We start from the raw sequence: 13,204 nt of genomic DNA, 5'->3' as shown, positions 1-13,204 counted from the left end.
ATATATTTTTCTCATTCCTATCGAGCTCGCTTCTGTTTTGCGACACATACACAAACCCATCACCGGGTACTGGTACACCAAGATGACGCTCTCTTGTGCTCGTTTCATTTTCTCATCTCCCACGGATCGTTGCTGGCAAATGCGAAGTTCACGGCGCTGGGAGACGAGAAAAATTGAAAATAGAGAAAGAGGAAGGGAAAGTATAAATGACACATTGGAGTTTCTTGATTGGCTGCACCCGGTTTTGCCGAGGAATCTTGTTCTTGGTTTTGATAAGTGGATATACTCCTTGTCACGACTGCCCTGGAATAATCGGTGATTAGTTGATTGAAATGACTCTGAAATTTCTGCGAAATCCTCGAATTGAATTGACTCGGATTTTCTTCAGGATTTTTAGCTAATTAATAACATCTCATTGACATGAATAAAAATCAGTGGGTCGTAATCTCTTGGATGATTAGCTCCACGGCAGGAAAAAATCAGAAGGAGACGAATCGGAAGAGGAAATATAAATGACACATTAGAGTACCTTGATTGGCTGCACTCTGTTTAACCGAGGAATCTTGTTCTCAGATCTGATGAGTGGATAAACTCCTCTGTCACGACGGCCCCGGAATCATCAGCTTCCTGGAGGCGAAAAAAGAACTGACGTGAAGTTGAAGAAATTAGGCTGGGAGTTGTTCCGATGGTTCTTCGCGAAGTCTTGAGGAGATTGAATTTAATTTCCGTCTTTCTCTTTACTTTTTCTCATCCGAGTATTGGCACAGACCCTTTACCAGCCCCGTAAGCCAGAAAAGTACTGCGGAAAAATATCGTCCACGAACTGGTGTTACCGGATTTTTTATTCGTGGAGTTGGCAGTCCTCGTCGTCGGCACAGATGCCAAGTTCGTGTGAGTAAAACCCTAAGGCACTAGTTCGGAAATATTCCATTTTCTCCAGAAGGTTCAGAAGATTGATAATCATATTTCAAGATAGATGAGTGATTTCGCCTGATATGGTGTTTCTTTGACATCAGATCGACGAAACAAAATTTAAATGAAGAAGAATTGAGCTGAAGTGAGAGAAAGAGAGAGGTGATTATATTTTTCAAAGCGTGCGATGTGGAAAATTGACAATTTCTCTACATGACCTGACGTTGTGAATTAATCCCAGTCTCGCTCTGACATCTAAATAAGCAAAATTTCTGAGCACATTCACGGCCCTCAAAGACCCCCTGAGAAACACACAAAAAGGAAGCCTCAACAAAAGTTTCCAACAATGTAACCACACAAATACCCGCTAAAAATACAACTGAAGCTAGGCTGTTGACTGGAGGGAAACAGAACTGCAGTCATAAACGCTGTACTACCGTGCAACCGAGCTAGGGTCTCATCACCGCAAAATTGTGGCTCTTCGTATCAAAATAATTTATTTGGCTCCTGACCTCCGCAATTTTCATCAAATTTACTCGTAAAATAAAATACCTCTGGTCTTTTCGGAAGATAAAATTTAAAAAGGCAATATTCGTCCACGATTTTTGCTTGATAATAAAATTAAAAATAACAAGTTCCATGAACTTTTTATGTTAAATGCGATTTCATTAGTTTTATCAAATTATTTTCATCATATTACATGAATCTAATTTTTTAAATCAGAACGGATTCATTTTTCTACAACAAAAGTCATTTATTTGCCTTGTCCAACTGATGAAAAAAAAAAATCGAACAACAAAAAATTGTTTTCCTCCGCCACAGGAGAAAACTAGTCCAACTGCGCAAAAAATGGCATAAAAAAGTAAAAAAATCCCAGTCAATAATAATCGACGAAATAATCGATTCATTTCCCTGAAATAAATTCCACCAAAAACAACTCACCCTCCCCCCCCCCCCTCCCCCTAGCTCTACAATTTTCCCGTAATTGATACCTCAATGCGTCATTGTGGTGTCTGTTACAGCAATTTTATCTCACACACAGACACACTCTCCCCCTCCCATGACAATGGGCCGCAGTAACTCGCAACGCCGAAGGTCTTTCTCCGTCGAGATAAAGTCGAATGATCGGTGAATAGGATCGAAGGAGTAGGGGCCTGCCCACGTGGGGGTCCAGCGCTGGGGCCTGAGTGTGACCCAGCGGCATCTCTCAGTGTGTAAAGCAGTCCCGGTTAGTTCATACGCCTGTGACTCTCGCCATCTTGTTTTTTTTTGCTTCTGTTTCTCGTGTCGAGAAAAAAAGTGAATCAGTTGTATGAAAAGTGCGGGTGTTTGTGGATAACTTGGGATGCCGTCGAGTGGAAGAAAATAATCCCGAAATAGACCTTTTGCACGCACAATCTTTCGGTGTAGCAGACGGTCGGGATAGGAGTCATTGATTCCCCCAGGACTGCCAAGAAGCTCCCAGTTTGTTCGTGTCGGAATAATCGTAAATAAAACCCTCGGGTCCTGTGCGATAATATTTGTGTTATCAGTGATTTGTTGGGTTTGTTTAATTGGTTTAGTTTATTCAGTGGATTGTGGATTTGTGGTGCCGAAACGGAGGAGAAAGGAATAGGATCACTTCGTTTTTGGTGAGTTTTTGTCAATTATTTTTGTATTATCTCTCGTTAAGTAATCCCTCATTATTCGTTTGTTAATTCCCTTGTCAATTGTGAATGTTGGGAGATCAATTCTCTGCACAGAAATATGCGGAGAAATCGTTCTGTTTATTGGAGAGAAAATGTTTTCATTACGCGATGTCAATAACTCTTTTGTAATGTCGGAGAGACGGTTTGTTGTTGACATTTTGGCGTGTATATCGAAATTGAAGGGCGGTAGCGAAATTTTTATGATGGACTTTTTGGTAGAACAAAGGGAGATCCAGAGAAAAGATGATGACGAAAAATTTGTTGCAGTCCTCCATTTATAAATAATTCTTCATTAAACGAATTCAGTCCCTGAATTTTCATCTACAACCGCGAAATTATTCCCCATAATTTATTTATTTATTCTCTGGACTGGGACACAGGCCCATATAGGGCTGTAACTCCGTTAATTTAATCGAAAATGCTCCGATCATACAAAATGAATAATTCAAAGAACTGGTGAATTAAAAAAAAGAAATGCTGGATTCATTACAACTTTCATATACTAAAATCCACTCTCTCGGTGAGTGAATTAATAAAATAATCGAAAGTCCTGAAAAACAATAACCGTTGGACATGATAACCCTGGAATAATTAACGAATGCCAACAAATCGGATTATTTCCGGCAGATCGATGAAAAATCTTTTTGCGCAGTGTTTTTCCCTATTTATTCACCTCCTTTTTTTATTCATTGACTCACGCAGCAGGTGGCTAAATGATGCACCGACTAAGACCAATAAATGTGTCAACACCTGGTGTGAATGGTCGATGAAATATCCGGGTGACTAACAGAAAAAAAATAAAGATAAGCAAATCGACTGTAACAATCGCGATAACAAAAACATTCGGACCACAAGGCTGGGTAAAATAACATCAATTCGTTATCAGCATGGTTCAGTGTATTTCACGTTCAAGGAACATTTTATCGCTTGACTAGCTGCTCATTCAGAACAGCTGGACATACGTACTGGACAGGGGCTCAAGTGTTGTTAAGCAATCGTACACGTTGAGGCCACTCCCACCATTCTATACCAGTGCTTTAAACAATTGAGAATTGACGTATACAGGCAGGAGTATAACTTTAGAATCTGGAGAGACTGCAGCCCGTGTACAATACGTCAGAGTAGACTTCTCTCTATCTACGGTGAATGCACTTGTTGTCGAGTGTTTCGTTCAGACATAGCCCAAGTTAAACCAGATACGTTAATGCTTTCCTTTGATTATTACTAGTTGTGTGCTTTGATTCAAATGCCAGGGTGTTTCAAATGTTTCGAGATCGGCGGTTGATGTCGGTTGGAAATTATTGTGCAACCGTTCAGTGGAAAATGAGATGAAATAGGTCTGGATAGCGATCGGTAGAATATCACGTGAAAAAATTGATAAAAAATAGCAGCAGAAAATATACTTTGGATTTTTGGTAATTCAATAGATTAAACAAGAGGTTTTTATGTATTATATGTATGTGGTGATGTGTAATATTCATTCGTATGAATCTAACTGGGGTTGCGGTGTAAGTTGAGCTATCATCGTCAAAGATTGAAGTTTATTGGATTTTTATTGGCCATTTTATTTGCCAACTTTATCACTATCATCAGCTAGCTGAAATGATCCTGCTTAATATTCAATCCGAAAACTCGAGTAACATTTTATGGAGAACTCTTATCTAGTCAAGAAACGTTCGACAGAAGGGTCAAAGGGATGATATAAGAAATAAAAGTGGGAGATTCTTTTTTACCAAATATTCATTTATTTGAGAACAGACTTTATTGGTTGCAAATAATATTTATAATATATTTACTACCTAATTTAAATCACGATAATTCTGGTACTCAAGAGGGAATAATTGAGATGCATTAATTAATTATTTAATGAATGAATGAATAAAAATTGAAGTTAAATGAATATTGAACAAAAATAATTTTCCAAATTTCTGTGAAGCAATCGATAAAGGACCGAAAAGAATTTCTCGGTAGATGTCACAGTCCTGAATATTCACCTCGAACTTCCGGAATTCATGAGAAAAAGCTACCGCACCCCTGCGTCTTAAATAATTCAAGACTTCCTCTTCCTTTTTTTAAAAAATCCCAATTTCCGAGAATTCCAGCAATTCCAAGTGCTGATTTCACAGTTCCATCTCTCTCCTTCCTCTTCACTTTGTTCTCCTAGGAAGGGCTGATTGTGAGAGTCGAGGGAGTCCAGCATGTGTCGCAGAAGGGGCTCCTTCCGACCCACGCAGGGAATATATATTTTTTTTTTTCGACTTTTCTTTTGATCCCCTGGTCCACTGCCGAGAATAATGAAGGCAGCAGCCGCTGAATTCACTATTTGATTTTTTTCTCTCTCTCCCTCCCTCATCTGCACACAAAAAGCTATCACTTCAGTACTTTGACGAGTTGAAGAGTGGACTAAAATCGAGAGGAATAAATGAGGAGTTAAGTGGGTCTATTATTGAAGTTTTTCTTTTATGAGAAGATTTCATTCCTCTCGCTGGCTTCGAGAGGTGAGGGTCGACCCTTCTGTGTAGTGACGGCCCTGGCATTCCTTGAAGATCCATTCTCGGAAGTGAGAGCAAGACACTATACCCAGTGTCCTTTTTACCCATTCATTATTCCTCCTCATTTCTTTATTTCAGTTCAATTTTTCATTTTTTTTTATGTCCCTTTCTCCCGTCTGCCATCAGCGTCTTAATGAAGGAGGAAGTTGGATTCATTATAATCTCATTTTTCTGACTCATTATTTGTTTTTAACGTTCACTTACTTGGAATGAACAATTCCCCAATTTTTTCATTCACATGATATTGTCCTATGTGGTAAATGATAATTATGCCATTGAATTTCGTATAACAATCACATGCTCGTGTTCTGCCCCTGTGATTACAAATAACTCATAATTTTTTTTTTTAATTCTCGTTGTCGACGTTTCTCGCACCTTTTAATGGTGTTATTTTTTCACACGTCATGTGAAGAGAGGGGAACACAATCGGATTAGAGAATCGGTCGTGCGATCAATTGAAGGGTTAAGAGGGTTTAAGCGTCACCCACACGTTTCACTCGATGTCGACTCGGTTCATACAAATATCGGATGCTACCAGAGTATTTTCACGCTTATTCCACGTGATTCTCAACTCCTCTTCGTTATTAAACGACGTTTTTTTTTGCATTCAATCCGCCCACGAGAAGAGTAAGCCAATATTTCCAATCATTTATTTATCCTCGACCGAGTTCGCCAATTCAGGAAGACGTTATTTAAACATTTTTTTTCGGGAATGAGGGTTTTATTAATAAACAGGTGAAGCATTAATTTTATTAATACAATATTTATTGATAAAAAAGGGAAAATTTCAATTATCACATCGCAGTCCCAGAGCTTTCGTTCAAAAGAAAAAAAAAACAAATTGATTCCCTCAGTGAAAATCACTCTGCAGTAGTGAAAGTACCTGAAATCCCCTGAATTTCCTTTGTTCACCGTTGAACTAAAAATCCCAGGAGAATGTTTCTCCCATTCAAAAGTAATGGCGGTAGAATATATATTTTTTTTTTTCCTTTCATTTGCACGTTGAAAAATTGATGTAACCTCGGCAGCCTGTAAATTCTGTTCCACTGTATTAACTCTATTAACTACCCGACACACCTGTAGCCAGTAATCCCCCGGAGCTCTACGGCTGCAGGAAAGACGATATCATTCGCTTCGGTGTATGTATCTCACCAGACCAGATCCACTCCTGTGATACACAGAATGGGTTAGACTGTGTACAACCGAGTTTCGGTGCAATAACACAGGATGTCTCGAATCGAGGGACTATAACGTGAGGGAAAAACGATCAACAAAGGGGGCGAATGAGAAATTGTATGAACGAAAAAAAAAATGAATGAAAAAGAATCTATTCTCAACATTATACGGGCAATTTATTAGCGCACGGAAGCGTCTTCTGTGGTTTAAATTGAAGGAAAAAATTGTTAAATTATATTTTAGGGACAAATTCAAATTATGAAATCTCTCTTCTATTGATTTTTCTTCCCTCAATATATTTAACGGAAGCATAAATTGCTGGGAAAATTGGGAGTAAAAATCATGTCGATAAAAAATTTTTCCTCTGATCCTCGTGATCCTTAAAAAAATCGTTAACATTCAGTCTATTTTCAGAAATATCGTAGCCACTTCGATATTTTTCGTTTATTTAAAAAAATCTTCATCGCTTCCATGAAAGTCGAGCTTCTCATTAATCATTCACGAATTGACATCAATCCCTTCCCTCCCCTTCCCCCTGTTTTATCATCAAAAAAAAATATTTAAAAAATATACGCAACATCTCTGCACTCATCCCGTCCATACGTTGGTGTAATAAAAACGCATATGCGTAGGTTCATCGTGTATTAAAGGTGGGATCAATCGATCGTTCGTGTTTTGTAAATGGGGTCTCTCGCCCACACGTATATACGAGATTAAAAAAAAAAATTTTGTTTCATTGTACACAACGTTGTACAGGAAAACAGGAGAGACAGGAAAAACAGAAACGAATGTAAAAGTCCATTCAACATGTTGAAATGCGCATCATTTACAATCACGTACAGCATTAGACAGTGGTAACGAGTTGGAAATTGCTGGAAGCTAATTCCGGTCGTCATTGTTTTCAGCATATGGCAATTTGAAATATGGTAATGGTTTTTTTTTTCTGCATACGGTGAGGGAACAATTAGAGTTATTCCAACGGTTTCAGTCACTCTGTTCATGATCACAAAACAATTGTTGGATTTTTTTTTGTTCGAGGGCGTGGGGCTCGAGGTTAATGAGAAAAATACCTGGAATCTATAAATAATGATGGGGGGATGGAGAGTACTTCGTGGCCACTTGATTAGGACGCACAAAAAAGTGGAAAAAACCGACGATTTGTTTTTCTATATTTTATCACGAGTCTGGGAAAGGGAAAAAAAATAGAGAAAGTTGGTTGAGTTTTTTTTATTTATTGTCGATGGTAATGCAAATTTGTCAAGCAAAGGGTTGTGCTCAGCCCAGCTGTTATTGCCTCATAATTTAAAAAATGCTGTCCAATGAGAATTAATAAAAAAGAGAGAGAATCAGGGAGAAAAATCAGTTTCATTTGGCTGGCGTGTTGGGTACGCCTGTTGGGTGAATAAACACCTGATTTATTGGATAAGTCTGTACCGTAGTTTCAGGGCTACCAGTATAATCCCCAAGCGTATTTCGCCTACAGATATACACGTTTGAATGTATATCTAAAAGTAGCTGAATTCGAGTTCGGGGGGGAATCGTTACGTTGTGAGAGGCCGCGTGGGAATGGTCTGAGGGTCAGTATTGACTCTTATATCCAAGTTCTACATTTGCCACACAAATCACCCACGAGACTTGATTCAATTTCATTCAATTTCACTCGTACGTTATACATTACCTGGCCCATTGAATTTTCATTCAATCGTCACCTGGTGCGTTGTCCACTGGTAATCCAAAAATGGCTGTCAAGTTGGTCGAAAATTTTTTCAAACTGTATATCACCTTTTTTGGAAATGCCATTTAAATTCATGACACGTGTTGGAACCACCTATCATCCGGTTTATCACCGGAAACATGTTACACACAGGAAATCGATTTTCACGTCATGCGGAAGCTTGATTGAAGAATTTTTAAATAACTACTAGTGGGCATAAAGCCCGTTAGCGAAAAATCTGAATTGAATTCCCTTGATTCTATAATGAACAGACAAATCGACATGTGAAGCTGAATTATCCAATGCCCTCACCCTCCAGTTAACTAAGTGCTTCAGAAAAATAACCATGAACCTCCAACAAAAAAAATTCAATTTCGTTTTTCTCTCTGTTTCAGTTTGTAAAAGAAAAAAAAAATGTGATCGAAAGCTCTCGAGCAGGCAAAGATGACCGATGAGGGAGTACCCCACGTACGCCTGGGGCGCTCGAGGCTCCTTCAAAAAGAAGAACTGATGTACGGTGAAGCAGTTTACCATCAAAAACCAATCGTCGAACGTCACAGGGTGACCCCAAGGCGTATCGATTCACCTCAACATCGTCATCCTGAGTGTCTCTCACAACCGAACAATGCCCTTCTCCGACGTCAACCAAAACCCCGCGTCAAGTACCAAAGACAGACACCGAACCAATACTCAAGTAGTGACGAGAGTGCTCCAAGAGGACCGAACAAATCCAAGAGTACAAGTTCAATAGACACCCAATCTGTAAACAACATTCTTGATGAATTTGAGGATTTGGATGGCAGTGGTTCATCCGGTTCTAGCGTTAGCATCAACAACTTTGAATCTATGATGAATCAACGACGAAAGCAACGAACCGATAGACAAGTGATGAAAGTTAATCAACAGACACAGGTACGACAAAGATCACGAGACAGAACGGCACCAAAAGTCCCTGAGAAAGCATCACCAGTCCCCCCAAAACAGGTTCCCGAGGTATTACTTAGAAAGGGTGAAGTCCAAAAACGTGTGGACGAGTGGTTGATACAGAACCAGTGCCAGCAAACACCATCGACTCCTCGCGTCACCTTGACAAGATCGACAAGCAGTGCTGAGCAAAAGAGAAGATTAATTTCAACTGAGACACGTTTAAACGGCACAACAAGCTGCGATGATTTGAATACCGAGCAGCCACAGGAACAGCGAATCGAGTGTGTCAGCATTGGTGTTAATACAGGTCCCATAAATTATCGGGATTACCTGAAAAGTAGAATGAAAATTGTTAATGATACAGCTACTGTCAGCCCAATGACCTCGAGAATACCACAGAGACAGACAGTTGATAAAAATTCACGCATCAGGTTGAGACAGACAAATGGCGGATGCAAGCTGACCTCGAGGCAGTCGTTTAAACGTACACGTTCAGGTGATCGTTCAACACCAAATAAGGCATGTGAAAGTAGACCAGGGAAACATAATATCGTGGATGAAATTGTCCCGCGAGTTGATATTGGTGAAGTACAACGTGATGCTGATGATAATAATTCAAGAAGACCACCAGCACCACCAAGACGAAATAACAGAACAGATTTGAACTGTTGTTCTAGCTTCAAGCCTAACAAGACAGTTGTGAATGGTAATGTCAGTGGTACTCATTATGCCAGAGATGTTGAGAAGATTTACGAGAAGTCACTGAGACCTGAGGTTATACATGCTGATGATCTTCGTGCTGTCCTAGAGCCAAGTGTCAAGTCGTCTGCTTACGGTGAAAGTTTTCGGACTGATGAACATGTGACAAATGGAGGTACGAAGATATATCCGGAAATTGGATTGGATCAGTGTCTCAGAATTCAACGTAGATTACCAAAGAATTCGACAGTCGAGAGGAGTGATTGCCCGGCTGATGAAACATTCCAGGATAAGACATTGATGAAACAGGAGGAGAAAGAGCCGACTTATGAAACACTTGAGAATGTACTGAAGGATTCTTACGAAGCAATGAGTACACTGAAACTTGACAGGCATTTGAATGATATTGAAGTGGAGAAGTGCAATGTCAAAGGTGAAAATTCATCTCATCAGAACGATGGTAATGAGGAAAATAAAGTAGTCGATTGTGATTCGGTGATACGTAATGATGTTGAGGATGAGACAAAGGTATCTGTTAACGAAGTGCTTGTGAAGAACTTGTGTTTTCATCAAGATTTACCCCAAGATTGTAGAAATGAAACATTCAAACACACCAGTGCTACCAGTTACCAGAAACCATTTAATTTTAACAGTGTTCTTAGTGATGATTACGAAACTCGTGTTCGGGAAGCATCTATGATGCAGGAGTGTAAAATTTATGTTACCAAAGAGGAGATGGAGCGTCAGAGGCTCATGGATTTGCTGAGAAAACGGGATTATGATGCTGTTAAACTGGTGAGTCTTCCTCAATCTTCTTGAATATATATTTTTTAACTCTGGGGGGGGGGGGGGTTAGTGGATGAGATGGGATTACCTCGAGATTGATTCGTCCGGTGAATTGCGAGGGGATCATACGGAAGATGTGGAAAGTTTCCATGTTGAATGGGGTTGGCAGTATGAAAAAAAATCTAAGCAATGGCCAGATGATTTTTTATAGAATTATAGCGAATGTCTATTGATTTATTTATTTGTGGTTCTCCGGTATATTTTTTACTGGAGAATGAAAGATCAATGGAAAGGGCCAAAGAACTAATCGAAAAAATTCTATTAAAGGGGATAGATTGGAAAATCAAATTGTGCAGATTTTTCCAATGAAATTTTATCTAAAAGGTACCAACTTCAATAGCTTTGGAATCACTGAACCGCACAAATGCACATGTACAACTTCTTGAGTTAATTTCACTTCTCCAAACTTGAGAATTAACACGAATATCATAAAATACTGTTATCTCCTCACTTCACTGCGGATATCACTCCTAAAACTTGTGAATTACGAAAATTCGTCATGTGGGAGTTGTAAAGATGGATGAAGTGCGGAAGAGAAAAAGAAAATGAGGGTAAAAAAAAAGAATGAAGGAGTAGAAGTGAGAGACAGTAGTGTGGGTGCGATTTATGATTCAGCCAGGCTTGTCCGAGACGTTGGGGGGAGCATTAGGTATGCTGTACGTAGGGCGCTTTAGCGCACAAGAAAAGCTACAATAAATCGTTGTACGGGATTTCAAGCACCTAACCCTCTACGTGGATTAAAATACTGACCCTTCTGATCTATTCCAATTGCGGAGTCAGACTTACTCATTATTATTTCGGTTGAATTACCGGAATGAGTCGGGGGGAACGTCAATTATCGCATTAGTTATGAGACTGTCCGGAGAATTTATGGAAATTCTTGTGCTATTTTTACGTATCTCTGGCTTAAGAGATCAAGTGGATAAGGAAAAACAACATTGAACTCTTCTTGTTCTCATGTAATTCTTATAAATTAGAGGTTCCACATTTTTTTTATCAATTCCAATTAAATTTTCTTATTTTTCTGGGGGAAAAAATCAGGTGATTGAGAGATAAAAAACGAAAGCACATTCTCTTGTCAATTCCAATTTAAGTTTCTTTATTATTTAACAATTATTTACTCGGGTTCGTGCTCCTCCAATTTGTTGGGAGTTTCGTGGAGTTCATCAGACAATTGTTAGTTAGAATAACGACCATTTATCGTGCTCAAAAAATTTATAACAATTCTCTAGTATTTTTCTTATCTCTCTGAGTGAAAAAATCAAGTGAACGATAGATAAAAATCGAAAGCAACATTGAACTTTCCCCATTTCTCTCGTTTCCTCAATAAATTCAATAACTTTAACCCATGGAATTCCTATAAATCAGAAGCCCTGAATAGCTCCACCATATTTTCCGCATAGCTATCAGAATATTCTCAGCGAAGTGGCTGAAAATCTTCTTAGAAAATAAATATCCGAGAAATAGGTAGCGTTGAAATATCATTGGTATGTGAAAAGCCTGTGGCGGTCCTCAGGGTTCCTTGACCCAATACATTTGGTACACACGTGTCAGCTTGGTGTTTGCATTTGACCATGCAAAGTGTACGACCACTGGACTGACATTCCCGACAACTTATGGCCCAATGGTGCAAGGTATGCATCCTGTTGCTTTAACACCCAGCCATTTCTACCCCGATGGTTATTTGTATGTGTCTGAATGGTGTAGCGTGTCGTCAGATCAGCAGCTCTTGGGGTTAACGTTAATGATGATGAACGTGCATACGGTGAAATTAATCCGTCGACGTATGGTTGACGTAGTCCCCAAAGCCAGGATATTGCGTTAGGCTCTATTCAATTTCCTTGAAATTGAATTGCTCATGTGCCCTCGTGTCCTCCACCTCAGTACATCATCAGGATTTTTTCAGGTTCTTCATGTTCAGATTCTTTATTGAGCGAGAATTAAAAAAAAAATCTTCCAGTTCAGGGAGTGATGGATTCTGATTGTTGATGAGCTGTAGAAAAATTCGGGGGAGATTCAAGGAAAATATTTTTGGATTTTCTCTTCGTTAATAATTTCTTTAATCAGAAAAATTACATCACCACGAATAAATTGATCAGTTTCCAGTTAACAAAGTCAGCTTCTCACTCTACCCCCCATTGAATATATAATTTATCACTCCAGTTAAGTGAATTCCATCAAGAATTTGAATTTCAATATAAACTACATAGTTGACGCCAATAGTTGGCTGGATCCAATAGTCTCTCCCCTCACTAGGAGCATTAACCCCATCGTTTATGGACCCGATTAACGAACACAAATTTCCTCAGTAATGTTTCAATGTGTTGGTGGCATCACATACACCAAGTTGCTTCCTTACATCTTGTGAAAGTGGCCGCATGTCGAGAATGTAATATTCCAGCTCGTCTAGTTCCCCAATGTCATCACCTATGGCTTGCAGCATCTTACCTACTCCACTCTTTCTCCAACCCCTCATCCTCAACTCGCCTTTCAACCCACTCTACCATGTTCAACCCCACGTAATATCCTCTCGAAGATCCGACCCTGAGTCGCGCCTTCCCAGGTAGGAAATGCCAATGTCCACGAAACGGGCCAGGTCTGGCACGAGACTGGCTTGCCAGATCTGGGCCACCAAGCTTGGCCCGAGGCATGGCCAGACCGGCAAAGAGCATGGCTTGCCAGGCTTGGGT

General features: G+C 39.5%; 1 protein-coding gene across 4 annotated transcripts in view; it reads left to right on the top strand.

The window, feature by feature from the left end:
- LOC135169905 (uncharacterized) overlaps nt 1-13,204 on the top strand; it is a 54,057-nt gene that overhangs the window by 175 nt on the left and 40,678 nt on the right. Inside the window, exons 2-4 of one of the 4 annotated variants that reach the window (XM_064135323.1) lie at nt 574-891; nt 1,955-2,543; nt 8,438-10,463. In XM_064135323.1, the coding sequence (XP_063991393.1) occupies nt 8,487-10,463 (1,977 nt within the window). In that variant the 5' untranslated portion in view covers nt 574-891; nt 1,955-2,543; nt 8,438-8,486. Of the gene's footprint in view, nt 1-573; nt 892-1,934; nt 2,544-3,332; nt 3,743-3,771; nt 4,016-8,437; nt 10,464-13,204 lie in introns of those variants that run through there. The other 3 variants (XM_064135322.1, XM_064135325.1, XM_064135324.1) reach the window with 3 other exon arrangements.

This window comes from Diachasmimorpha longicaudata, chromosome 16 (assembly GCF_034640455.1).
Source record: "Diachasmimorpha longicaudata isolate KC_UGA_2023 chromosome 16, iyDiaLong2, whole genome shotgun sequence".
Lineage (NCBI taxonomy): Eukaryota > Metazoa > Arthropoda > Insecta > Hymenoptera > Braconidae > Diachasmimorpha > Diachasmimorpha longicaudata.
This window is presented reverse-complemented; position numbering and strand designations above follow the sequence as displayed.